This window comes from Dryobates pubescens, chromosome 4 (assembly GCF_014839835.1).
Source record: "Dryobates pubescens isolate bDryPub1 chromosome 4, bDryPub1.pri, whole genome shotgun sequence".
In the NCBI taxonomy this organism is placed as follows: Eukaryota; Metazoa; Chordata; class Aves; order Piciformes; family Picidae; genus Dryobates; species Dryobates pubescens.
Window position 1 is genome coordinate 10,358,737 of NC_071615.1, and position 25,897 is coordinate 10,384,633.

General features: G+C 45.2%; 1 protein-coding gene across 3 annotated transcripts in view; it reads right to left on the reverse strand.

Moving 5' to 3' along the window:
• Positions 1-262: 262 nt before the first annotated feature.
• CREBBP (CREB binding protein) overlaps positions 263-25,897 on the reverse strand; it is a 102,940-nt gene continuing 77,305 nt past the window's right edge. For all 3 annotated transcript variants that reach the window (XM_054180475.1, XM_054180476.1, XM_054180474.1), the window contains 12 exons: positions 20,587-20,667; positions 19,805-19,861; positions 18,541-18,618; positions 17,989-18,056; positions 12,784-12,934; positions 11,864-12,010; positions 11,293-11,406; positions 10,703-10,868; positions 8,774-8,941; positions 5,249-5,410; positions 4,698-4,979; positions 263-2,459 (listed from right to left, as the gene is read on the reverse strand). In XM_054180475.1, coding sequence (XP_054036450.1) covers positions 291-2,459; positions 4,698-4,979; positions 5,249-5,410; positions 8,774-8,941; positions 10,703-10,868; positions 11,293-11,406; positions 11,864-12,010; positions 12,784-12,934; positions 17,989-18,056; positions 18,541-18,618; positions 19,805-19,861; positions 20,587-20,667 — 3,643 coding nt within the window. In that variant the 3' untranslated portion in view covers positions 263-290. The remainder of the gene's footprint in view (positions 2,460-4,697; positions 4,980-5,248; positions 5,411-8,773; positions 8,942-10,702; positions 10,869-11,292; positions 11,407-11,863; positions 12,011-12,783; positions 12,935-17,988; positions 18,057-18,540; positions 18,619-19,804; positions 19,862-20,586; positions 20,668-25,897) is intronic.

Below are 25,897 nucleotides of genomic sequence, written 5' to 3' on the forward strand. Positions count from 1 at the left end.
GTTAAACAGCAATTCGTTCTTCCACGTGTAGGAAGCAGCAGTTCCATCTAGGATTCGAAACAACCCAGATGTGTCTGAATTTTTCAGTACAAAATGTCCAAGAACGCGAAAAGAAACAACAACCAAAAAAAAAAAAAAGGGAAAAAAAAAAGAAGAAGAAAAAAATACAACCAAAAAGGAAAAAAAGAAAAACAACAAACAAAACAAAACAAGAACCCAAAAAAAAAAATAAAAACAACCCCTTCCACCCCCCCTCCCCAAAAAAAAATAAAAGTGATGCTCCCATAATGCTACAAACCCTCCACAAATTTTTCTAGCGTGTCCCCGGTGGTGTCACCGACCAGAGACAATTCGTTAGACAACGCACTCCTGCTGGGGGTGTTTAGTTGTGGAAGCATTGCACTCTGTTCGGGGTTGCCCAAGTGTCCCTGATCCATGGAGCTAGCCATAGTAACTGCGAGTCCTGGGTGGGGGGAACCAGTCTGAGGAGAGACGTGGTGCGGCGACGGCTGGGGCTGTATCCGGGGTGACGGGCTGGAATGTGGTGGCTGGGACTGGGGACGGGGAGACTGAACGGGTGCCGGGGAGCGCACCTGGTTGCTGAGGGAGGTGGCGATCTGCTGGCCTGGGAGATGAGACGCCTGCGCTTGTCCTGAGAGCATGTGCTGCTGTGGGCTCATGGGGTTGGGCTGCCCAGGGGACCCTATCTGCTGTTTCATCTGCTGCTGTTGCAGGATCCGCTGCTGCAGCGCTTGCTGGATGTTGGGGGTGCCGTCGGCCCCCATGCCGGGCTGGCCCATCTGGTTCAGCTGTCCCATCTGAGCCATCTGTCCCATGGAACCCCCCTGTATCGAGAGGTGCTGCTGCATCCGCTGCTGCTGCATGGCCTGAGGGTACCCTCCTGGTCCTTGCGGCTGCTGGAACTGGTTGTGTCCCGCCATCCCTCCTGCCATGCCAGCCCCTCCTTGCTGCTGCTGCTGTTGCTGCTGCTGCTGCAGTAGCTGCCGCCGCAGGATCTCTCTGTACTGTGGGCTCATGTTGGCCATGCTCGGGTTGTGTCCGGCGTTCATGATGTTGATCGCTTGTCCCTGTGGGTTCATAGCTCCGATCCCTTGCTGCTGGGGAGGAACGCTGGGTCTCTGCACTCCTGCCTGCATCGCATTCATGTTCTGCAGCCCCGCCTGGGCATGCATGCCTGGCTGCTGCATGCCAGTCTGTGGCTGCTGCATCCCGGGCTGTGGCTGGATGCCCGCCTGCGGCTGCATCCCAGGCTGGTTAGCCACGTATTTGGCTGTTCTTTGCTTTATAAAAGCTGCCATAAGCTGAGGGTTGGATTTAAGGATATTAAGAACCTGCTGTTGCTGCTGCGGAGAACTGGGCGATTTCAAGGTCCTCAGTAAGTCCTGAAGTGCATTCGGGGGGATGCTCCGTGGCGGCTGCTGCACGCCCGGCATCCTCGGCCCAGCCACGGCTTGCGGCGTGGCCATGGGCATGACCGGCCTGGCCATGCCTGGCTGCATCGGCTGCTGCTGCGGCATCGGGGGCGACTGCCACTGTCCCGGCTGCATGTTGGACATCACCGGCCCGCCGACGGGGTTGGGCCGCTGTACATTCATGCCGACCTGCTGCATCTGGTTCACTGAACCCACTGTTGGGTTTACGAGCCCTGGGCGACCAGGAGGCAAACCATTGTTGATGTTGTTGACCCTGTAGAGCTGCTGCTGCTGCTGGGCAGCTTCTCTCTCGATCTGCCGAGCTGCTTCCACAGCGGCTGGCGGAGGCTGAGCCGGAGGTGGAGGGGCGGAGACCGGGTTTGCAGGTTTTCCTGTAGAAACAGTAGTAGGGGGCTGAGTTCTGGAGACGCTGGGGAAGCCAGCCGGTGACATACTTACAGGGGATGGCTGGGGCTGGGGAGGAGGCTGCGGTGTTTGCGGCGTACTTGGCTGCTGTGTGGGGGTACCAGGCGTTGCTGAGGTAGGAGAAGGCAAACTTTGCTGAGGCACGTTTCGGGTGTTCATGGTAGCCATCCTTCTGCGCATGAGCTGAGCCTGCTGCAGGCGGTGCTGGATCTGCTGCTGGCGGAGTTTGTGTTTGATATTGAGACAGAATGGCACGGGGCATTTGTTCTCTTGGCAGTGTTTGGCATGGTAGCAGCAGAGAGCTATGAGCTGTTTGCACACCGGACAGCCTCCGTTGGTCTTGCGCTTGCAGCCCTTGGTGTGCTGCACAACCCGTTTCATCTTCTGGCAGGATGGCAACGAGCAGTTGGCGTTGCGGCACTGACAGGCGTGGACGAGGGACTGAATGCAGCGCTGGATGCTCAGCCGGCGCGACTCCTGGGGGCTCTTCGACTGCTGCTCTCCTTGGCTGTTGCTCTCATCATCCAGGCCCAGGCCCCACTTAACCATCTTGTGGTCATGGCTCTTAGTGTTGTAGCAGTTAATGCAGAGGTCGTAGTCCTGAAAGCAAAGAAAAACCCAGAGTTCAGTCATCTACAGAGCACTTAACCGCATCAGCCAAAGAGCAGAAGAGTGAGAGTGGTGGTGAGTGTGCCACACGAGCCTGCTGGGGAAGCACGCTTGGGGTTTCAGGGGGTGCAAACACACAGAACAAATCCTAGAATGGGTTGGGTTGGAAGGGACCTTAAAGATCATCTAGTTCCAAACCCCCTATCATGGGCAGGGACACCTCCTAGATCAGGTTGCTCAAGGCCCCATCCATCCTGGCTTCAAACACTTCCAGGCTTAGAGTCTCCACCACTTCTTTGGGCAATCTGTTACAGTGCCTCACCACCCTCATGGGTAAGAATTTCTTCCTTTCTGAACCTCCCCTCTTTCAGTTTAAAGCCATCAACCCTTGTCCTGTCACTGCATGTCCTTGTAAATAACTCCCTCTCTACGTTTCTCTCAAACTCTGAACGCTGGGTGTGTAATAAAGCTGGAGTGCTTCAGAACACTGAAAGGCCACCAGCAGGTCTCCCTGAAGCCTTCTCTTCTCCAGGCTGAACAACCCCAACTCGCTCAGTCTGGCCTCACAGCAGAGGGCTTCCACCCTCCTGCCATTGCTGTGGCCTCCTCTGGTCCCACTCCATCATGTCCAAGTCTTTCCTGTCCTGAGGACTCCAGTGATGACCCCAATACCATGGCAGGGGCGGTCTCAACAGAGCAGAGAGGCAGAATGTTTTGTAGAACCTCTAGAGTGACCCTTAAATCAAGCACAAGCTTCATGCTAAGACACTTACCTGAAAACCTGCTCTCACCCCCAGGTTTTCACTGCCCTGTCCTTTTTTGCTGGAGGAAGGACACTTCTTTACATGAAGTACTCTGAAGAAACCTAAAGCCATACCTCCTTCCACCACTTCATTCCCCTAGTGTGCAGGATCCATTTCCTGCAGCCTTGCCTCAAGAAGTCCTGGTCAGTGCTCTCCTCATAGGGATTAATTAAGACCTTTCTACCACATGCCTGGCAATAACTTGCAGTGTGAAAACCAGACTGCACTTACTCAGTTTTTTTTTTCCTTGTGTTCAGCTACAGGCAGAGGTCATCACAAGCCCTCTGGAGGCCAACTTCTCCTCAAGTCCACCAGTATAACTCCATGCATAATTGCTCTCTAACACAGTTCAGTGGAAGTGATCCATGCTGATCATTAAAAGTATTGAGCCAGGTTAGGAAGCAATTAGTTAGTGTGATCTGAAGGGCAAGAAACCACTAATGCTGGGCCAAAAGGACAATGAGAAAGTTGTGGCAGCCTCTTTCCCCAGCTCTGTGGCAGCCTGGACACACCTGGCTTCTCTCCTTACAGCATGAATAAAGCAGAGCAAAAGCTGCCTGGCAGAAATATGCAAACTCTCTCATGGACATTTATTTTATGTGGCTGTGACAGTGCCCTGCAGATTCAGATGAGGCTGATGCCATCACACCCTACCACCTAGCCCTAAAGTTCTTCAAAATTAAGTTAAACACTTGTCTGTGCAGAGGAGCCATAGCGAGATAAATGATGCAGCAGGAGCCATTCCACAGAATCACAGAATCCCAGCATGGTGGGGGCTGGAAGTGACCTTTTGAGATTATCCAGTCCAGCCCCCTGCTAAAAGCAGGGGCACCCACAGCAAGCTTGCCCAGAATCACAATGTCCAGCTGGGTTTGGAATCTCTCCAGAGAAGGAGACTCCACAACCTCTCTGGGCAGCCTGCTCCAGGGCTCCAGCACCCCCACCCCAAGAAGTTTCTACTCCTGTTCAGGTGGAACCTGCTGGGTTCCAGTTTGTGCCCACTGCCCCTTGTCCTGTGCCTGGGCACCACCGATAAAGAGTCTGGCCCCATCCTCTTGCCCCCACCCCGATCCTTTAGCTCTTGCTGAGCACTGATCAGATCCCCTCTGGGGCTGCTCTTCTCCAGGCTCAACAGCCCCAGGGCTCTCAGCCCTTCCTCCTCACAGATGCTCCAGGCCCCTCAGCATCTTTGTAGCCCTCAAGAGTACTGAGGGCTTTCCATGTTGAGAAAACAGAAACTCCTTCCAGAAGAAGAGGTATTTCAACAGCAGTAGTCACCTTCCCTCAAGGCCTAGCAGCCCTTTGATCAAGACAGGCTGCATTTGGAGGAACTTTGGGCAACAGGAAAAAAAAAAATTAAAAACAATAAAATCAAGCTTGGCTGTGGGGCAAGAGGGCACAGAAGTGTCTGGTGACAGACACCTACCTCACAGACAGTGCAATGCCACCTTGTTTCCACGTGATGTTTGCACTCATTGCACGTGTAGACGAAGCGATCCTGCCCTTGGGTGTGCAGCTCCACCAGCATGCAGAGCGTGGACCACTTGGAGCGGCGGAGCGAGGAGAACTCCCAGTGCTTGTCTCTGGCTAAGGTGAGGAAGGCATCTCGTCCATCCATCAGATCACAGCTCAGTAATGGATCGGGGTCCACGATGGGAGGCAGAGTGTTAATTACAGGCCCAGCATGTAAATGAATCACAAAAAAGACCTGCAGATAAATGGGGGGGGAAGAAACATCAAAGAGGTTAGATAATCTTGCAGGAGAGAGCCCATTGGCCTGTTACAGTAGTGGTGTTCTACAAATGTTATCTAATTAACTTAGTTGAGGCTAATCTCTTCCACTGGGCTGTTACACAACAGGCAAGATTCCAGTGCAATCACAAGCTTTGCTCCTCTTGATTTTTCAGCTCTGAACTCCATCATGCCTGGATTTACAGGAATGAAACCTTCTGTTTAGGCAGCATGTTTAGACAGTACCTCTTTATGCTTCTCCATAGTGGCATATAGCTTCTGGGACAGATCATTGGACACATTTGGCATGCTGGGTTTCTTCTTGTTAGCTCTGCTGATGCTGCTCTTATTCTTGTTGGTTTTTTTGTTGTTCTTCTTCTTGGCGTTTTTGCTGTCTCCCTGGCTCCCCTGCAACGAAGGCGGAGGAAAAGATGTTACACTCCCATTCACTGCAGCTGAAAGGGAACACCTCTGCTGGCACTAACAGAGCTTGGTTCCAGCTCCTGCAAATCACTGTGTTAAATATATCCCACCTTCCAGGAAAAAGCCAAAGCCAAACTGGCAGGGAAATTCAAACACTGTTTAAAAATAGATTTTTCAAGCCTGCCTATACATTAAGTAGCAATAATAATAACAACAGTCATTCCTATCTCACACTTGTTTTTCCTCCTTCTCCAACACTGCCCTTCAACCTCTGCTGCTTGCTTTACAAGCTCTTGTTGATATTTGATAGCAAAATGAGTTACAAATAAAATGGACTTAAAAAAAGGAAGTCTTATCCAGAAGTGCAGTGTTTTGCTTTGTGGTGCTTCTAGGGTTCCACGTGCTTGCTGGAGCTCTGATGTAATGCTGGTTCATTTGTTTTCATTGAGTGTAATTTGGGCTAGACAGAAAAAAAGGCAGGATTCAAAACTAACACAATACATTTTTCTCCATGCTGGAGACTTACAGCTGCTTATGAAACTGAAATGAAAGACATATTCAAATAATCCCCCCAAACCTCTACTTGTGCCCAAGTTACAACAACACAGACCACAGTGACCATAACCTGTGAGAGGCTAGTAAGGAGAGTAAAAAATAGCAGATGATGCTATTTAGATGGCCTGGGAAAACAGAAATAACTTTTAGACTTCTTGTATCTTGGAAAAAGAAAAGCCCAAGGCCTCAGCAGGGAGCTCAGCACTCAGCAGAACCCCTCCCCAGCTGCCAGAACAGTGGTTATCACAAACACTAAAAATAAGCTGCTGAAACACTCCAATATATATTTTTATGTATACACACCCAAGAAAGCTCCATGAACACTATGTGCAAGCACACACAGGGCCTTATTATCCACAACCACATCTGCTCAAAGAAAACAAGAATGTTCCACCTGAAGAGAGCAATTCTACACATGGGCTGTTGCCACGCTTCCATGCCATTAATTGGGCTGGGATAGGAATTCCCTGCCCAGTCCTGGGTTTTCTGTAACTAATTTTGTGACCTTTCTGACCACATCTATTTGGAAATTAAAAGGACACTGGTTTACAGGAAACCAGACAGAGCTCTAAGTGATCTGAAGGTGTTCAGAAATGAACCTACTCTGCTTGCTTCACCCGAATATTTCCTCATGCCCTGCTGGAAGTCAGGGATGCCTTTATTTGCCTATATACTCCAGAGCACCACAGAACCATGGAATCATTAAGGCTGGAAAAGACCTCCAAGATCAGAGTCAACCATTAACCCAACACTGCCAGGTCACCACTCAGCATCACATCTACACAGTTCTGAAACTCCTCTAGAGATGAGGACTCCACCACTGCCTTGGGCAGCCTGGGCCAGGCCTTGACAACCCTTTTGGAGAAGAAATTGTTCCTCATGCAACCTAACCTCCCCTGGGGCAACTTGAGGCTGTTTCCTCTCATTTTGCTGTTTGTTACCTGGGAGAAGAGACTAACTCTACTCCAACCTCCTTTCATGGAGTTGTAAAATCAACAGAGATTTTAACATTGAAACACCACAAGGAAGAACAGACAAACTTAGCTAGTGGCATAAATTTTAAGCCTTCTTTCTACTCCACTTTCAGCATGCCAATACTTGGTCAACTGTACAAAGCTATTATGAAGTGTTTCAAGAAGCTGTGAAGTTGTTTCTGCGCTACTGCTTTTGCTAGCATCTCATACAGCCAGCCAGGTTTGCCAGAGATGCTGACCACACCATTACTGAGCGAGCCTTGTCCCTTCAGAAACATCTTCAACAACTTCTGAGTATTTGCCACTTCTTCAGACCCCATTTAGCTGATACTCATGGCACGTGCTGACTTTTAAGCAGCTTTCTCTCCACATAAAGTCTAGGTCTAAGAACTTCAGAAAAGACACACTCAGCACCATCTCCGAACAAACCAAAGTGCAAAGACTGAGATCTCCACTACTGGGCAGAGTTTCCTCCATAAAGTGACACAAGTTCAGGTGGCTGTATTGGAGAAGTTCTCATGCTAGTAATTTCACTCCTTTCCCTGAGCAAAGACAACACTACTGCACTGTTTGTTGGATATCTGGATGCCACCTTCAGCAAGCTGGATGCAGATTTTGTTCCCTCAGTACCTCGAGTGACACCAATGGCATTAAGCAGGAACAGAAGGACATCAACAGCCACAGCTGCACCATCTCACTTTAGGCAGAGCACTGTTTCATGGTGAGCTCTTCTGAGCTTTTGAACACACTTTTTCTCCCATCTTTGGAAGCAAAGGCTTCTGCTGGTGTCTTCACTGGAAGGGCCGGCTCTGAGTTATTGACAGTGATACTCATAGCAGAAGAGGACTGCACCTGCAATCCCAAGCCTTCTCTTCCAATTACTTTCATACTGTTATGTTTGTTGAAGTATTTCAGTATGGAAAGTTAAATTCAGAAAGAACAAGGTGAAAACCATTAACTTCATGGTTCCATAGAACACACAGTAACAAACTACATTGCTTTGAAGGAGCTGCTAAGGTTTAGTAAGAAGAAACCTTCTGACATAACAGAACTGATGAATCAAGGTCCATCACTGCACCTCCATCACACGGAATACACACTGTATGCAAATTGTCATGGCATGGAAGCTGAATGCAGACTTTCCCCAGTTAAAGCTTTTGGTTCCACCTCAATCTGCCAGACTACTACACTTGTTTTCATAACACCTTGCTGCAAATCACAAGCAGAAGGGACAATATAAAAGTGGTCAGAGCATTTACAGATGAAAATCAAGACAGAAATAAAAATGAATAATGACATTCTGGCCAGGACCTTGAAAAAAGTCAAGTTGTTGGGGTTTTTGGTTTGGTTCTTTCTTATACACAGAAGGAGAATGCTGCTGAAGGAACATCAGCATCAGGATCAATGTTTCACACCGAAGCAAAGCTTGCAATAAATACTTTCAAATTTCAGCCCCCTGCTGTCACAAACAGCTACAAGAATCTGCTTCAACAACAGCCACATTTCATTCAGCTTTGCAAAATGTAAACACTGAGGTGATTTGTGAAACTGAGAACCAAAACCCAAATAACTGCAAGCAGGCAGAGCAATCATGATGCAATCCAAAAGCAGCCTTATGCATTTCTCTGAGACCAGAGATGCTGAACTGACAGAACTGACTTCTGATTCTGTTAAGTAAGTGACAAGCCACCAGTCTCTTTGTTATCCAAGAAGGAAACCAGGAATGCAGGTAAAGGAGATCTGATTTAACACCTGACCTTCTCTAGTCTGCTGGATGTGAGCTTTCTAGTTTATTAAAGTGGATCTGAAGTTAATTCACCTCTGTTGTTTCACTAGCTGCAGTACTTTCTTCCTTTTTTCTTTCCTCTTCCTCCTGTTCCAGCTCCTTAATGCTTTCTTCCAGCACATTAGGCCAGAAATCACCTTCGAAGTAAGGCAGCTCCTTGGCACTTGTCAGCCTGTCCTCAGTTGCTTGTTTGAAGATGTCCTGTTGGGAATATTGCACAACACCAAGAGTAAACCAAGAGCACCAAGAGAGAGAACCAGACATGATCCAGTACTACCCTGAGTACACCTCACAGCTCCTGCCAGGCCTCCTTTTCTGGGTACAGCTCAAAACTGGTCTGGTAATGTTGGTAACAGTCCAGCCCCTGCTTATTAGACAGCTCTGAGGCCCTCCTGAACCTCCATGATGCAATCAGTTCATGTTCCTAACACAATGGGAGAGACTAAGATACCCTTGGAGAACATAACAAACCCTCCCTGGTCATGACACCAAAGTCTACACCACTCATTTTTTCCTGCACTGTTCCTGGACAAGAGCAGGAACTGCTCTAGTGACAGCAGAGGTGTCTCACCCAGCCCTTCCCCTTACAAACCCTCAGTCTGTAAGCGGTGGGTGCACGTCTGGGCTGTGATCATAGGTGCAACAGGCCTGGTAACTGCAAGAATTGCTGAAGGCACCATTCAGGATCTGCAGACAGGAATATCAAAGTCTGGTGGTGGCAGGGCAACTATCCACAGCCTGTGTCCTTTACTGACCACTGGCTGAAGGTCTGTAGACCAACTAGCCACTAAGTCTGGGGCCCACCAAGAGGAACAGGTACTTTATCTAGAGTTGCTCTGGAGGTGTGTGTTTAGGTGCATGCCATTTAACAAGCACATCTCAGAGTAGCCAGATTTCTTCTTCAGATTCCTCTCAAACCCACCCTATTAGGAGGCACAGATTCTCCAGTTTTGCTACACCAGATCAGATGACAAGCCTTGCTATATGCTGTTCTGTTCCACACATTTAGTAGCTGTCACTGGCAATCAAAACATACTTTTTTTTTTTTCCCCAGCACTGTCACTACCATTAAGAAATTGTAAATTTTAGCATGTAAGGAGTGGCAAACACTGCCTTTACCTTTATTTCCTTGAGTGTGTGATATCCTCCAATTAGAAAAATCATCCTTTTTCTCCTCAGGCAAAGAAGCTGTTTTATAAGCATGTTTCTTTTTTTTTCTAGTGGGGATCAGTATTCCACCTGTTCCTCCAGAACCACCAAAAGCTAACAGCTTCTATAAACCTTAAGAAGCCACAGACCTCCTTGCCTTGAAGGCTGCAGTGACAGACCTGCATGAAGGCAGGTTCTTGCACACTTAATGCAGAAACCAAACCCAAGGAACTTTCAGCCTGAAAGGCAATATCTCCAGAAACTCTTCAAAAATGAAGATACTAGCTGAGAATAATGGCGGAATCACAGACTGGTTTGGGATGGATGTGACCTTTGAGAGTTATCTGGTTCAAACCCCTGCAGTCAGCAGGGACATCTGCAACTACAGCGGGTTGCTCAGAGCCTCGAACAACCTGACCTGCAATGGTGCAAGGATGTGGCATCTAACACCTCACTGGGGAAAATGTGCCAGTTTGTCACCACCCTTAGCCTAATAAAAGTTCTCCTTCTATCCAGTCCAAATCTTCCTCTTCTAGCTCAAACCCATCACCCCTTGTCCTGTCACAGAAGGCCCTGCTAAAATGGCTGTCCTCATCTTTCTGACCAGCACCTTTAAGTACCGAAAGGTCACCAGAAGGTTTCCTTGTAGCCTTCTCTTCTCCATTCTGAACCACCACCAACCCAACTCCCTCACCTCCTCTAACAGCCCACCTTGTACAACACTACCACAGTCTCACATGTTATGAAACAGCACTAGCCACCTTCAAAGGAAAAGCCCACAGAAATTAACTCCAGAAGTAAAGAGGAGCAAACCTTGTAATCATGAATGATTCTCTCAGCAAATGCCTTGTCCAGCATCTTCTTATACCATTCTTGCAAACGTTTGGGTTTGGGTATTTTCTGATCAGGTGGATGGCAATGAAAAATATAATCATCTCCTTCACTTGGGGGACAGGCCCAGATGTGTCCTGTCACATACCTGTGTTTCACATATGAGAAAGAAAACCTCTTAGCCACTCTGACTGCCATCTTACAATCAACTCATGGAAACTGAGAAAGAAATTCAAACCTCTGGTTTTGATTTCCCTTTTTCCCCCTTCTTTTAACAAAGAAGCTGAGGCAACAACCTCTCTTTATACAAGAGATGAGAAAAGGTCTGGGATATAATAATAAAGGTTAAACAAGTGAACCTCTTATAAAAAAGAATGATCTATGTTGTCAGTCCAAGAATCCTAAGAGCAGAAATAACTACTTTAGTGATAAAAGCCAACTTTTCTCCCTGCTGCAGTAAGGGACATGTGTTTCACATGCCTCAGAAAGGCAGAAGGAAGGAGACTATCCCAAGTGAAAATCGACTTGGTGTCCTGGATAAACCAAAATGGTTTCTTTCTTTCCTCACTTACCCAAGTTTCTTCACATACTCCAAATATCCAATGAGGATTTCATGATAAACTGCAGTTCGCAGGCAGCGGGGGCGGAAGAAGTGAATACTATCTAGGTAGGATATGTACACACGCCTGTGGGGGTGACAGGAGGACAGAGAATCAGGTGTGGCTGAATGTCTAGAGCTGACTTTTATATCAGAAACGCAAACAGCTGCGCTGAACAAAGGAAAGCTAACAATGATGGTGGGACTCGGTGATCTTAGAGGCCTTTTCCAACCCCAAAAATTCTGTAACGTTACTTTAATGCACATTGAAGCATCTCAACATGGTCTAAACAGCTGTCAGAAGCAAAAGATGTGCAGTGGTTTGTTAGACAGCGAGAGGCAAAACTAAATGCAAACAATTTCAATGCTTTTGTTGTGATGGTTGCTTTCCCCTTTAAGTCATCTGCAGTCTTAGAGTAGGACACAGAGTTGAACAGTGCCACAGAATTGAAAAGGATCTCCCAGTGTTCTGTATTTGAGAAACTGAGCAGTGAGTGCAGGAAGATGCTCCCTGCACGCAGCAGGAGCAGAGAGCTGGAGGGTACCTGGTGTTTGGTGGGGGGCAGTCGGAGCCATACTCCTGGACGTGCATGCCGAAGAAGCACACATCCACTCCGTCGATCTCCTCGAACGCAAACAGAGCTTTGGTACGGTAAGGGAAGGATTCTGACATCTCACCAGAATCCACAAACCTGCAGGGAACAGGGGAAAAAACAACAACACAAAAAGGCAATTATTAAACCAGTGTTCTACCAGAACGAGGAAGTTCTTTCAAGCTTATTTTTAACTCATTAGGAACATTACGGCAGGAGTTAAACAGGGGCAGGTCAGAGCTGTGTTAGAAGAGAGAGCTCTGTTACTAGAAAACTCATGGAGACAGCTTCCATACAGCCAACACAGGGCTGAACAGGCAAGCACTGAGCACCAGGAGCATCCTCAGAAACCACAAGGCTTTAAGTGTGCTGCAGAGTAGAAAACCTGATGCATTCCAATGAAGTGATGTCACATAAACACTGTCTTAACGAATTACAGCCAAAGTACTTCATAGAATAAAACTTCTAAGCTTTTCATTTACAGTAAAGCAAATTAGGAAGTGACTTCTGGAAAGTGAAGTATTTCTAGTAACACAACAAAGTGATGGAACAGAATCTCAGCAAGTGTTCCGAACTGAAGCATGAATTCTGTAATGCTAACTAAAATGTGGTCAGAATATCTCAAGATTTAGAATGCCAAGTCACAGTGTAATAACCAAACCCAGAAAGTACTCACTGCCCCCCCAACCAGTCAAAATATGACTGTCACCTCCTCTGAGTCCATTTACTTCCACAATCTTCCTAGCTTTCAAATATGCAGAAGGGATCAAGGTGCCAACAGGCATTTTTGGGATATTTAGGCAGGGAGCCTTCAAAGTACTAATAGGAATAAACCAATCTGGACTGTATGTACTGTCATTAACAGAACAAACCTGGATTTCATTCCTGGTTTCACTTCTACTGTCTTATCTGAACTTGCTACTACCCTGACAAAGACCTCTCCAGCTTCAGGATGATTCTGGCGCCGCAGAAATTTATTCACTCGGTCTTCTAAATGGTTTCCTAAGCGCGTGGTCTGCAGTCCTGGAAATGAAAGGGGAGAACAAGACAAGAGAAGTGTGAACACTGGAGAAATCACTGTGAAGTGCAGGGTATTACCATGCTTGTGAGGTCCTTCATAGAATCACAGAATGGTTTGGGTTGGAAGACGCCTTCAAGATCTAGCTCCAACCCTGCTGCCACAGGCAGGGACACCTCCTACTGGACCAAGTTGTTCAAGGCCCCATCCAGCCTGGCCCTGAACACCTCCATGCTTGGGAGCCTCCACAATTTCTCTGGGCAATCTGTTCCAGTGCCTTACCACACTCACAGGGAAGCATTTCCTCCTAGTGTCTAATCTAAACTGAGTTTCTTCCAATTTGAGGCCATCACCCACTCCCCATCCTGTCACTCCACGCCTTTGTAAAAAGTCCCTCTCCAGCTCTCCTGCAGCCCCCTTGAAATCCTGGAAGGGCTCAAACGGTCACAACTTGAAGCAGGCTTTGTTTTACCTCCATGAGAAAATTTGGTATTTTTATTTATGCAGCCAAAATGAAAAAAGCCAAACCCATCCCTGTGTGTTCTCACCCAAACCCTACGTGTTCACACCCTCCTGTGGAAACAAAGCCCCACTGCACTGGGGAAATGCCTCAGTGGGGGACCCAACAGAGAAGGCTTTACATAGCAGTTTAAATCTGCAGGCTTATTTTATGAACCTGCAAATGTTTTCTCCTAACAAAACCACTCTCTGGCCCTCTGACAGTGATGACATCACTTTATAGATCTGGCTCAGTGCCACACCTTTTCAAGCAAAGCAAAGCAAAGCAAATCAACAGAAATGAAAAGCCTTTTGACTTCAATGGAGATTTCATTGCTTTTTCTCTTCTCTTCTTTTCAAGAGAGCTTTTAGATTGAACAGTTACAGTAATCTGCACATAAAGCTTAAATAGTTCTTGCACAGTGATAGAGGTCTTGAAAAGTTCAAGTCCACATATTGTCCAGATCCCCTCTCTTGCTCCTTTACAGTTACAATTAGCTTTAGTGGGGAGAGCTGTGATGGTAGGACTGCAGGATGTGATGGTTTTCAAACAAATCCACAGCAAATTACAGACATTAGGGTGAAGATTCTGGTGTAAATTAAGAAAACACAAGCAGCACATGGTTGCAATTTGGAGATTTAGGACTGTTGCTCTTATCCTGCTCTACTTATCTTACCAACTAGCATTTCTACTTTATTTTTGTGGTCTGTCTTTTACCTTTTCCAAAGTGATGGTGCACTTTACAGATGGTCATATTACTAAAGTCTACTTAGTTTTCAGCTTCTCATTGCTTCACTTTTCGGTTGTTATAGAACCACAGAATCATAGAATTGTCAGGGTTGGAAGGGACCTCAAGGTTCATTTAGTTCCAACCCCCTTGGCCATGGGCAAGGACACCTCACACTAGATCAGGTTGCTCAGAGCCCCATCCAGCCTGGCCTTAAAAACTTCCAGGGATAGGGTTTCTACCAGCTTCCTGGGCAACAGACACAAAGATGCTGGCTCTTCTTCATCCTGAGCTTGCACACCACAGTGAAATGTCATAGATGCATAGAATAGTTTGGATTGAAAGAGACCTTGAAGATCACCTAGTTCCAACCCACCAGCCACCAGACCACATTGCCCAAGGCCCTCAAAATTATTTTAGACTCCAAAACTGGGGGGAAAAAAAAAGTCACACACACTCAACAGAAGACCTCACTTTCTAAGGGACTGCTATACTTTAAATGCCAAATGTGACAATCCTGGTTTACATCTTTTAGCCTGTCCCCTGCCCAGTGAGATTCTGTGGTTACAACACAGACTAAAGATTATTTACCTGGGAACCAGTAACTAAATTTAAAGGCAGGTTAAAGTAAAAATAAATCATGTCCTTAAATAATTCCAAAGCACTGGCCTTTCCCAGCCCAACACAACATATTTGGCTTCCCATATAGAACAGTAAGGAGTTGGTTTTAAAGGCAATTCAAAGAATTAAAGGAAAATTCACAAATACTTTCTGAAGAAATGATTTTGATTTGTTGCTTTGTCCAAAGAAACAGGGGAAAAGAAAAAAGGAGACAGCTCAATTTCAGCTGTGGGGGTGCATTTTGAGAGAGCCATTTTAGTTAACTCCACTGCCTTCTTGTCTTTTCACTTTATCATCTTTCCCATGCTAAGCAACTCAAGGGTGTCTTCTTCCTTCCTTATGCTGCAATGCACTGAGACTTGAAAAACCCCAACCAAACAAAAGACCAGATAAGATGATAAAAGAAACCAACAGTATTAAGATGTCAGGCACTGTAAGGCAAGGATCTAAAAGTGATGTATTTTGATATACTAGAATGTGCAAATTCTTTTGGAAAGCAGCTGGATTTTGGTTCTTGGGCATCTCTGACATATGGACTTCCTGCAAAAACTCAGGTCTCAAAACTGCAGTGCAAACTTGACACAAGGCATCCAAACCAGTAACAGTACAGAAGCTCTCAGGCTGCCCGAGGACCAGGTTTTGTGGCAGTAGCAATGGTCAGACATAAGATGGAAGAAGAGAGATTTTGACTGGAGATTAGGAAGAAATTCTCTAGAGTGAGTGCTGAGACATTGGAACAGGTTGCCCAGGGAGGCTGGGGAAGTGTTCAAAGCCAGGTTGGATGGGGCTTTGATCTGGTGGAAGGTGTCCCTGTCCATGTCAGGTGGGTTGTCACTAGATGATCTCTAAGGTCCCTTCCAAGCTAAACCATTCTGTGATTTGTTACTGAATGAGTTATGTTATGGTAACAGCTGAACAGCAGCTGGCAGCTGAGGGATGTGCTACCTTAGTTAGCATTTGTGCCACTGTGCTTGAGAAAGCACAAAAATGTTGATGGCAGCTTTGTAAAAGGCTTTTGTGGGGATGGAAGGGGGAGAGGGAATAAAGAGTCACAGATTCATTTCAGTTGGAAAAGACCTTTAAGGTCACTGAGTCCAACCGCTCTCTACCGAGGCTAATCCGTGTCCCTCAGCACCACATCTCTGCCTCTCTGAAACACTTCCAGGGATGGGGATTCAACCACCTCCCTGTGAAGCCTGGTCCAGTGGCTGAGAACCCTTTTAGTGGAGAATTTTCTTCTAATATCCAGCCTAAACCTCCACTGGTGCAACGTGAGGCCATTTCTTCTCATCCTGTAACTTGTTACTAGGGAAAAGAAACTGTCCCCCACCTGGCTCCACCTCCTTTCTGAGAGTTGTAGAGTGAGGAGGTCTCCCCTCAGACTCCCTTTCTCCAGACCAAACAACCCCAGTTCTCTCATTTGCTCCTCCCCAGACCTGTTGAGACCCTCCACCAGCCTCACTGCTCTTCTCTGGACCTGTTCCAGGATCTCAATGTCTTTATTGGAGTGAGGGCCCCAAAACTGAACAGAGTCTTCAAACAAGCACAAAACATGTTAATGTTCTAAATCTTCATTGCTCATCTTTGTTTTTCAGGTCAGTTGTAAGACCAAGATTTTGACAAGAGCAGGCTCTCCTTCCCTGTTCTTGACTTTCCATTACAGTACTGTGTGGCATATTCTTCAATCCCCACAGTACTACTAGTGGAAACTGATCTCAAGAGCTGAGCCCATCCATGGCTTACAACTGGGGCAGGACTCAAACATCATGGGAAAAAGAAAAGGAGGGTCAGACAGCAGGGAGAGGAGAAGGAAAAGGGTATGAATGGAAAGACAAAAAAAGCAGCGTTATTTCCCTGTCCAGCTCCCTAAAGAACAGAATGGTTACCCTGAATCAAATGTCTGCTTGCTCTAAGTAATGTCACAGAGCAACTCAGGTACCAAGGAAATGGAGCACTTCTTTAAGCTCATTTACATCAATATATGCTGACTTCACAGCAGAGAACAGAAAAGACATCTGTTTAAAATGGTTATCTAAAATGGCACTTTTATGTCATCATTTTATTAATGCTCTCTTACAATCTTAATCTGTCTTTAATGAGGCTAATTTTCATCTTTTTAATGATACCACCCTGCCTGCGTCAGGTTACTCCAGAGACCGTTTTGATTACTGGAACCTAATGTGTCTCATACAGCATTATCATCTCCAAATTATCCTCCTTCAAATCTCTTATTATGCAATCAACCACACACGAAGCTACCAAGAAGCTACACTTAAAGCAAAACCACTCCTTTAATAGAGTTTGGAAAACTCAGGCTTGCAAAGTCACAGTGTGACAAAGGGAATGCCCACAACTTCCAAGGGCCAGAGAAGAATGAAGGAGGAACTGAGCGTGCCTGCAAGTTGTAGTTGTTCAAGTGTCTGAATCACCCTCTTGGTTTCCACACTCAACCTGATGCCACTGACACTGCCTTTGCAAACCTAGCCCCAACTCTTCCCCCTCTCTAAAATGTGTACAAGTTAATCCAACTGTTCTCTGATATTACATGCAAAGAACACCTGTGAAAGGTTTGCTAAGGAGACTGAGCCAACTTGACCTGGCAGCTTTTGGCTCTCTCTTTGGTGCAGGTTTCAACAAGCCCATGACAATGGTTACTTCCAAGTAATCCTAGACATGTTGTGCAGTTGGTTACTGATTCTAGCAGACAGTTCTACACCACAGGCCACTCTAGAGGCAAGAAAAGCTCTTCAAATACATGAGTACTTGGCACTACCCCAGTACACCTGAAATGCAGTACAACTTGTTACTACATGTTATTTGAAGGGCACAGGGGTGACAGTAATTTACTATGGCTTCAATGCTACATGGAAACATGCCTAAATATAGCCAGTAAAGTGCACACAGCTTTATAAGCCTCCTGCTCTGCTCCTCCCCAGCCCCTTGTTTTTCTTTTCTGAATCTTAGAAATAAAGGGCAGAGATGCCAGACACCTCCAGCAGCATTAAGACTGACCACAAGAACATCAAGAGCAGGTCTTTAAAACACTGATTAAAATTCTGACACCTGCTAAGGCCCTGGGCTCTACTACTCCCCACTCTGCAAATGTTCCTGTGCTGTCCTGTCACGACAAGAGAAAACCTCAATCAAAAAGCCATTAGGGGTGGCAGGGAGAGGATGGAAGCCGAAGATAGAGGCAGAAAGAGCAAACTCACTTTTAGCGCTGAATTTGTTCTCTTTACGCGTTCTACCAGTTTTCTTCAGACAGTTATCACAGACAAACCTATTGAGGACAGCAACAACAAAAAAAGAGCCAAAAACTTAGCATAAACCCATTATTGGCTACCTCAACCCCAATGTTTGAACCCATCATTGAAATATCAGAGTGCAGTACAGTACAGCTTGTATCTTTCTGTTTCCAAAGGACTTAAAAGCCTTTATGAGCTGGTTTAATTCTGCCAAGCAGTTATACCTGCATTTGTGTTCTGCAGTACACAATCTTACCTCCAACCAGCTCCCATTGTCTAGCAGTTAAAAAGAAACCACAGAAATCTGCACATAAGAACAAGCTGGTTTCATGCACATTTTCATCTGAGTATACTGAAATGAGACCCCAAACACCAAAAGAAGTGTTTTATTTAGAAAGGCTCCGTCCTTTTGTACTCTTCTTAAAAGGCAGTGCCTGCATATTAGAGGCAGAAAGCCTTAATTACACAAACTGCATCAGTCTTACTGTACAAGGGGTAAAAAGCCAACGAACATCTTACCCTGAAGGCCAAATAATATCATAATGTAGCACACAAATCTGGTGCATCTTCCGACCACACTCTTTGCAGTCAACAAACCTGAGAAGGAAAAACAGCTACTGATTACTTTTGTTGTGAGACAAATTATTTTCCAGCAAGAAAGGACTTCCCAACCCTCTGCTAAGAACTGAATCCACTTCAATGGCCCAATTTCTGTCAGCTTAAAAAAAACACCCCACTTATTATAATAGCTTCAGATGCACATCTGCCAACCTCATGTGCAAATAAGATATAAAAAGTGTGCAATTTACTAGTTTAAAAATAAGAAATGGGCTTTCAAGCACAACTTTTAATGGATTATCTTTGTCCTTTTCTAAGTAGAGCTCTGAGTCTTCCCAGCTTCAAAGAATTCTGTTCAGCAGTACCTGCACAGATTTAATGTTCAATTGTTGCAAGAACCACACACTAAATAGTTGCTCAACTTAGTGTAAATGTAAAAACCAGTCATTTGTGAATCACTCTGCCAAGAAAACATGTATTAGCTTGTCTTTGCCTGCATGGGTCTGCTGGAGGCTTTTGTAGGGGTCAAAACTATTTTGGATGGGAAAACTGTTAGAAATCAGGACTACAATGGTTCTCATGGAGCCAAATGTAAACTGCCTTTAAAGGTCTGTTGGAGAAGCTCTGTTTAGTATCTGCAAAGATAAGAAAGGGAATCAAAATGTATTACTTCTGAAACTGTCAGAGAACAAAGGAGCAGGAAGATAAAGTCTTGTTTCAGTTAGGTAGGGACAGCAGGAATGGCAGCATAACACTACTAAAGAAGTGTTCAACTTGGCTTTTAGTGAGCTTCTGAGGGTAATACGTGGAGGAAAAAAATATGCTCTTCCAGTGGGCTGAGCTCTCACTTGGGGAGAAGGTGGTGTTTTGGAAGCCAATCTAAACCAGAAAAGGGAAACGCAGAGCTCTCCTTCCAGGTACTCGGGGCTTGGTGTGAAGGGCTGAAGGGTGTGAGCCCTGCGGAGCGCACCTGAGGGATCACCCAAATGAACAGAGCTAGAAACCGCCGTTAAAACAGGCTCACGTTTTCCTCTCGGGTATCAATGGCAGACAGCAAGTTCGTATGTTGTGCTACGAACTCTAGAGGAAGATTCTGCAGCCTGTTTGGGCAGAGATGGGGGAAAAAGGAAGATTTCTTTATTTCCTGCCTGATTTCCCAAGTGCTGGCTGAAGGACAAGTGAAAGCAGGAGATTATGGCAAGAGAAACAACAGCCTGGTACTTACGGCTCTGGATCTAGAGTATCGTTTTTCTTCTTCTCAAACTGATCCTTAGAGATGGTTCTAGAGACAAAGAGTTAATATGAAACTCAGTAGTACCTTTCTGTTAGAGGCTGAGATAGTATCATGCTTTTCTGAATTGCAGCAAACAAGGAAAACTCAAGTCAGAACAAAAAAAAAATGTCTTCTCTTCCGAGAGAGCAATTCAGACAATTTCATTTTAAGCTACAGACAAGATTTTCCCCATTTCACTTCTCTGTAAATTAAAACCAAAATAAGAGACGCCCAAGATACACAAATTTAAACCCCATAAAGAAGAAGGGAAGCTACTGTCAAGTAAAGCAGCCACCTTCCAAACCAGCTTGTACTCAAATCTTAAGAGTGTCTGATTTTCTGGTTAGGCTAAGGATGAGGCTCTGGTTTCATGAAGAAAAGCTGCACTTCAGAAATGGAGACACCAGCATTAGCCGAAGTCTTCGTTAGAGAAGGTAATGGATTAGTGACATTTATTGACACAGCTTCCATCCCCTGACCACATTATCTACTGTGTCTCCACCCCTTGCAATCAGGCCATGTGCAGCTCTTGGGTAGACACAAGTGACATTGTTGGGCAGACTAACAGCCCCAAGTGTTAATCATACGCTACTGTAAAAATCTCCTGGCAGTTAAGCAAGTGGCATTTCCCCACCAAAATCACCACCAGCCCCGGGGCTTTGCTCTCCAGTGAGGACAACTCCTTACCCCTCCCACTGAAAAAGGCACCATGCAGAAGAACGGAAGCGACTTACGTTTGAGGCTGGGAAGGGTCATCACCCAGGGTGACATTCTCGCCCTGGATTTCAGTGAAACACTTCTCACAGAAGTGATACCTGTCAGCAAGAAGGCCATATTTGGGTGAACTGGTCCAGCACAACATACAGCCACCCAAGCACGGAGCCACCAACCAGAGCAGGGCAGATCACCACGACGAAAGGGGGGGCGTTGTTGGTTGATTGATGGGTCAGTGTGGACAATGAGGAGGAGGCACAGAGGGGAGGGAGGGCAGGATTAGAGAACAGGGGAGGGAACAAACAGCACAGACGTAAGAGGTAAGACGCAAACACCAAGACAACACAGAGCAGAAAGCCAAGGCAAAGCACAGATTAGCATTCGGTCTCATTTTACACAGTACTAACAAGTCCTGGGGCCTCAAATTCAGAATTTGGGGGGGGGATTGATGAGGTAGCTACCAAGTGCTACATTGGCATAGACTTCAGATTTAAGAATTTGGATTTGATTTGCATTACTTAGGAAAAAATGCCTTTTTTTCATTCCAGGCTTGTGACTGATGGGAGTTTCTTTGGAGTAAATGAAAAGGAAAAGCCTGTCAAGAAGCTTTAAGAGTATTTATTACAGATTGAAGTAATTAGGAAATATGCTGAAAGCATTTACTGATTGTTACTAAAAATTGTAAAAATAGAAACAGGTGGTATTGAAAAAAAACACACAACAAAAACACTCTACAAAAATATCAAATCCTGAAGTTATTTGGCTATAAGATTAAATGTGACCAATTGCTCAGCTAATATTATTGAATATAAATGAAACCAAATCCATACTCTAGACAAACACTTAACAGAAATGCAATCATGGGTCAGAGTTTCCAGCCATTTAACTATAGAAGTACAATATATGTATATATGTGGACAACATAAAATATTGTACATACATACAATATATTTATCAGGTACATTAAGGAGGGGGAATTCAGCTTTACAAATTGAATATGAGGCTTAAGCACAATTTCTGGTCACCGGACCAAGAGCCAATCCAAGTTACACTCAGCTAAACCAATGCTGCAGTTTAACAAAGCAAGCTGAGTAAATTGGAACAAAACTCTGTGAAAATACAATCTGCATTTGAAAAAAACAAAACCAAACCAAACAACAAAACCCAAACCAATAAATAAAATAAAATCAAAGTTCCATGGATTTTTTTTTTGGGGGGGGAGGGAGGGGGGGAGGTTTTTGGTGGTGGTTTTTTGTTTGTTTCAGATGAACTGGAACCAAATAATAAAGGCTAAATGTTTGGAAAGGATATGAATTCACACATGAACAAAGGTAACAAAGAGAGGCCACAGCTGTAAAATGCAGGAAGGCCACAAAGGATCATCAAAATAAAGGAGCTTTATGGAGGATCAAGAGTGAGAAAGTATAAGCAGCAACGGCAGCACAGTAAAACGCGGTTTTAGTACTCGAACACCAGACCCGTCAGGATGGAGTGCAAAAGGCATCAAACGAGACTCAACGTCACAATGAACCAACAACTTCAGGGAGGGAGCTTAATCAGCGTGGCAGCTTGCCCCTCCAAACACATACTTGTACACTTAAACTGCTGCAACCCAGGTGACAGATCTCCAAGGCTGTGCTTTCCTGAAGACAGCCAAAGCCATCTCTAGGCACTTATTGAACCCCACGGCTCAGAACGCCCTCCTGTGACACACTGGCCGTCGCGTCACCGCTACGTTTTCTAAACACTTGTCCAACGGCACAAGCAAGCAGGAGCAGGTCCTTCAGCAGCGCCTGATGGATGGGGGACAGACGTTCTGAGGAGCAGACCACGTCCTCCCCGGGCTGCAGCCAGGTCCCTGTTACCACAGCACCGTTTACAAGAGCCTGAAAACTGCTGCAGGCTCTGCCAGCTGGCTCAGGCTTCAAGAGCTGCTCTGTCAGCCAAGAGCCACTTAAAGGCAGCAGCACACTCACTGTTCCACTCTGCCGTGGGCTGACAGCAAGAGGGAAGAGGTGCATTTTATCCCAACTAATACAGCCCCAGCTGACATACAGCTGCAGCTTTGGTAGCAACCACATGAGCCTGTGCCAGCCTACCACTGGTGACACTGCAAGCGACTTTGCCTGGGCCAGCTCAACTACGATCGAACACATCACCCTCCCAAGGAAAACTAAGGCTTTTGGAGCTGAGAAAGAACAGAACAAGAAAGAAGAAAAAAATAATCCTTCATTCATTCCTTCATAATGATTGGGAATGTTACACTGGTTACTACAGAGCAATGCTACAAGAGAAATTCAGGAGTAGATACCGACACCACACATTTCACCTTCACTGACTTCATTTGTCCCTCTCACCCCATACCCTTAAATGTTTGTTTTTTTAAAACTTCCAAACATTTAATTTTTTCTTCAATTAAAAAAACACCACTAATTATTTTTCTTACTAACAAGCTTGCTCATTTTAAGAGTCAGCCTGTGAAGGACTGAAATACAGAAGAATACAAACACAAGAGTGTGTAGCTAGAAAAATCCACTCCCAAGGCTCCTGTTAACACTTTGCTACATTTAAACAATCCCAGAAAAGGTTAATTCTGATCCATTTTCAGAGTAATTTAGAGGCTTTCAAAGCACTCCTGAAACTGAGCAGCAAGGCTGCCTTCCATACTGGGTTGAAGTTGCCCTGCAGAAATCTAACTGGTTCCACCAGTATGGATGTTTCCCTCTCTGTTCATGCTGTGGAAGCTCAGTCTGACAGACATGAGCCCTTCAGCTCAGCAGCATGTTTAGCACCTGCTCCAGTGATCCAGGGATCCAAAAGGGAGCACATGCTGTGGCATCTGCTACAGAACTGAAGTTTAACAAGAGCAAGCCTTAATCCATGATGTTAAATGAGGAAATAAAAATTGAAGGAGAGTGAAAATGAATCAGCTAAAGATCATGAATGTTTGTCCATAAAATAACCAAGGTGAAACAACAGCTGTAACTTATGATGAATGTAGACCCTCAGGAGACTTGCTTGTAATTCACTGACTTTTGCACATCACTACAAACATTCAACAGACCCCAGAGAACATGCACGATCCTTTAGTTATTAAACAGCCAGCAAATATTCAGAGAAGGTACTGACTGCAAGACATCAAACATGCAAAGCATTTCAAATGCAGACTGTTCAGGTAACTGGCTCCTGCTTATCAAACAGTAACATTATGGTTCAGTACCCGAGTCCAGAAAAAGGTTCAACCTCTGCATTAAGAGGTGAATTTCCAACTGTAATTCATTGCATTCATGAAACACCAATCGGTTTTGTCAGCTGGATATTTTCTGGACACTTTAACCTGAACTTCTGCCTTGTTATGGAAGTCAAACAGTTCTACACCAAATAATTAACTTTTAATCATTGAACTGCTGTGCCAGAGTTCATTTATTCAACGGTGCCTAAACAGCCTTAGCTGTAATTCAGTTCTGTGGTACACTCAGCTTTCTTCTGTAATGGAAGAAGTCAACAACATTTGACTAATTCAAAGTTCATCTGGAGCAACAGAATTTGTTTTTCACTGATTTGTTATCTGTTTAAGAAAAATCTAAGATCTAAAGATGACTGTCACAGGAAACAGGTAATTGGGCTGTTTTAGGGCAACACAGCTTTTCATGATCTGTCAGTCCAAATGCACTTTAAAATGCAGTGAGTGACCTTGCAAAATATTTTGCTAAACCTCAATCCTAAAAGCCCATTCATTGCTCAATTTCATGGCCTGAAATAGAAAATCTCATCCCTCCAACCCCAAACCACCCCAAATCCCAACCCTTTCTCATAGCTGGACATGTTCCTGTGCAACCTGATCAAGGCATACCTGCATTAGCAGGAGGGTTGGACGTGATCTCCAGAGGTCCCTTCCAATCCCTATCATTCTGTGGTTCTATGACTTCGGGATGAACCTGCTTCTGCTCTGCTGCTGGGCTACTGACACTCAGGCAAATCATCTCCTTTTCTTACTACTTTGAGCCTAAACACAATGTAAAGGCACTAGCATATTGGTAACAGGCAGGGAACTGACAGTGCAGCACCCAGCCCAGAGGAACCCACTGCCCCATCGATCCCCGACTTCTTGCTAGCAAACCAACTGCCTTCTACTGACTATTCAAAATTATTTAATGCTAACTTAAATGGGAAAGGTGTTACTGAAAGACAAATGATCCCCCATCAATTATTTTTGAAGGTACTGCTCTTTTCAGCTTTCCAGCAGTACTACCTGGATGTGCAACGTGGAAAGTATTTGAAGTTCTACTACACAGAGATGGTATTTAAGGGTTCTTTTTCCAGTCCTAGCTCTCTAAATGCATTTTAATTGCTTTGTTTTTCTTCAGACTGACTTTTTTTAGAGTTCACAGCAGCTGTATAAAATCTTTTTTGAGAGCTGTGAATTTACATTCCTCTATGTCAATACAATCTGCCTCACAAAGGCCACCTAAGACCAAACACAACGTACAATGACACATTTTCATGTCCACACTGTGCCGTTTCAGCTCAGTGGTACACAACAGCCTCACACCATCTTACAACATCTTTGGTGATGTGGGGATTGCCCTACATGAGACCTAATAATGCAAGTACTGACTGACAGACTTAGTTCTGAAGCTTCAATTAGACAACAGCCTGCTGTTCTAAGTTGGCAAGACTTAAGACTTCCAAGCCTCTGGAAAGCAATTCATAACTCTGTTTTAAACAGGGAAGAGGAAGTTTGTGTCTTGGCCCATTTATGTTTAGCAGGCTTTCTGTTATTATTTTCTGGGGGAGGGGAACATCTAAGAAACCAAAACCAAAGCCAAGTTCAAAGTTTGCTTTGTTGTTACAGCAATGCTGATGTAAGCATTAAACAGAAAATTAATGTTGTAAAATAACAATTGTTTAATAGTCATACACCAATAACCATATTAGTTAGAAAAATAACAAAAACTTGTTTTCATGGTTTCTCATGGAGTCTCTGGGTAGTTCTCAATGTTAATTCAAAGCTAATTTAAATAGAATTTAAAAGTACTAACTAGGAAGAGAGAATCTTGCAATCACAGAATGCCAGCATGGTGGGGGTTGGAAGGGACCTCTGGAGATCATCCAGCCCAGCCCCTCTGCTAAAGCACCTTGCCCAGGATCACAATGTCCAGGTGGCTTTGCAATCTCTCCAGGGAAGGAGACTCCACAACCTCTCTGGGCAGCCTGCTCCAGGGCTCCAGCACCCTCACACCAAGTAAGTTTCTCCTCCTGCTCAGATGGAACTTCCTGGGTTCCAGTTTATGCCCACTGCCCCTTGTCCTGTCACTGGGGCACCATGTA